This window comes from Geospiza fortis, unplaced genomic scaffold, assembly GCF_000277835.1.
Source record: "Geospiza fortis unplaced genomic scaffold, GeoFor_1.0 scaffold85, whole genome shotgun sequence".
Taxonomy (NCBI): Eukaryota; Metazoa; Chordata; class Aves; order Passeriformes; family Thraupidae; genus Geospiza; species Geospiza fortis.
The window spans coordinates 729,907-732,122 of NW_005054358.1; the positions used below are offsets into that span (position 1 = coordinate 729,907).

The following is a 2,216-nucleotide window of genomic DNA, read 5'->3' on the forward strand; positions in this document are numbered from 1 at the left end:
GAGTAAGCTTGTTCTAAGGTGTAGGTGACAAGAGACGCTAAGGCACAGGTACGGACGGCCGGACCGCGGCAGGCGGGAGCTTCGCCCCTGCCCCTTCCCGGCGGCTCGGGGCCAGACAAGTTCATGGTCTCCCCATTGGCCCAGCTCGTGTCCCAGGGGGTCACTTAGGGGGTGGAGGGGACCACGAGCTACAGGAGAAGGGGATCCCCGGAGGGGTTGGAGGCTCGGGACAGAGGCAGGCGGCTTGGGGCTCCTCTGGCAAAGTCCCTTCCCCCTCGCAGACCTTCCCAAAGATCCTCCGTCCCCCTTCCCAAAGATCCTCCCAAAGACTATCCCTCACGCACATCCTCCTCCCAAAGACCATCCCTCCTCCCAAACCCTCCTCCCAAAGCCCATCCCTCCCCCCAAACCCTCCTCCCAAAGACCATCCCTCCCCACACACCCTCCGCCCAAAAGCCGCCCCTGCCCACAGTCCCTCTCTGCAGACCCTCCCCCTAGAGACCACGCCTCCCCCCAACTCCCAAAGACCATCCCTCCCCAGTGACCCCTCCCCAATCCGTCCCTTCCTGCAGACCTCCCCAGAGCCTATCGATGTCGCCGCGCCTGCTCAGGGCGGTGGGCTGGGGCTGGGCGGCCGTGCTGGCGCTGCTGACCGTGGTCGTCTTCGTCCTGGTCCTTCTCCCGGCAAAGGATGCTGTCCTTCCTACCAGAATCAAAGTAGGTGTCCAGTGAGACCTGGGGGAGCCTGCGAATCCCACCAACGCCTTTCTATCTCGAATTCTTCCATCAGCCCTGCCTTCCTCTCTCTCAGCTTGCAAGTTTCCCCATGATCAGCCCAGCTTTTCAGGACTTAACCTCATCAAGGTGGCACTGGGCAGATCAGCCTCCCCCAAACCACAGTCCTGGCTGCTTGGTAAGGATGGGAGAGAGAAATCCAGCCTTCTCTCCACAGCTGCTCCATCTGCCACCACAGTCACTCTCTTCCCTGCTTTCAGACATCCAGGTCACCTGTTGGGTTCATACCTCTCTTCCCTACTGCTTTCTGCAGCTGGTCTGCTAAAAAATGTCAGGTTTTGTCAGATTTGCTAAAGGCCTGGGAGCAGCCTGGGCTTTGGGCCATGCCTGGGTGGCTCCCTGCTCTGCAACTCACCCCGCTGACCTGCGCGTCCTTCCTGGGCTGTGACTCGCTGGAGTGGCGAACCCGGGGCTGTTAGAGGTGGAGCAGGGCTGCTGAAGGGAGGGCGATGTGCAGACCCCTGCTGCTCATGGTCCTACAGGGGAAGCATGAGCAGAAGCTCTCAGAAACCCCCGTGACACTTGGTGCAGCCCCGGGCCAGCTGTGAGCCCATGTCCCCTCTCCTCCCCAGTACGGCCTGGTGTTTGATGCTGGCTCCACACACACGTCCCTCTACATCTACCGGTGGCGCGCGGACAAGGAGAACGGCACGGGCATCGTGTCCCAGGTGGAGGCCTGCTCTGTGTCCGGTGAGTGCTGGGGTCTGCCCTCCCTCTCTCCCAGCCTCCTGGAGCACTGTCCCAAACTCTCACAGCACCGCCACTGATCCCTTTCAGCCTCCTCTGGGCTGAAGGGAGATTGCCCTGTGAGGAATCACAGGAAAGGGTTGGGATCGTCTGCACCTGAGGGAGCCCTACAGTCACTGAGAGGTGCAGAGGTGGGGGAGGAATTGGGCCCCCACTTAGATCCTGCAGCCAGTCCTTTCCAGATGTGCACCACCTCACAGCTTGGGATGCTGGCTGTGCCCTTTGCTCCTTCTCGCCTGCCTCAGTTTTCTTGTCTCTTCTTACCACATCTGTACACACCTTCATTCATTATGTCCAGCTTTGTGTGCCCACAGGGCCTCCCCAAAGATCTGCACAAGTCCCTGAGCAATTGCCGGTCTCCACTCAGGTGGGGCCTGACACCTCCTGGGGCAGCAGTTTGCATTTCGGTATCTGCAACTCCAAAACAAGTAGGGCAGGCGCTGGGGCTGGGACACCTGAGTGTGTCTGAGCAGGCCAGCAGAGCTCCCTGGGGAAGGGGTGGACGTGTCCCCTGCTGTGCCGTCCCTGCGGGGTGGCGCTGGGCTCTCTCCATCACCGGTTCCCTGCGGCAGGACCCGGCATCTCCAGCTACGCAGACGACCCCGCGGGGGCTGGCGCCAGCCTGAAGCCTTGCCTGGACAGGGCCATGAAGATCGTCCCGGCCGAGCAGCCGC

The 2,216-nt window shown here is 61.6% G+C and overlaps 1 protein-coding gene across 1 annotated transcript in view; it reads left to right on the forward strand.

Moving 5' to 3' along the window:
- The first annotated feature begins 550 nt into the window (after positions 1–550).
- Positions 551–2,216, forward strand: part of LOC102040618 (ectonucleoside triphosphate diphosphohydrolase 8-like) — an 11,973-nt gene continuing 10,307 nt past the window's right edge. Inside the window, 3 exon segments of the mRNA XM_014308124.2 lie at positions 551–717; positions 1,368–1,485; positions 2,115–2,214. Of these exon segments, the coding sequence (XP_014163599.1) occupies positions 592–717; positions 1,368–1,485; positions 2,115–2,214 (344 nt within the window). The 5' untranslated portion in view covers positions 551–591.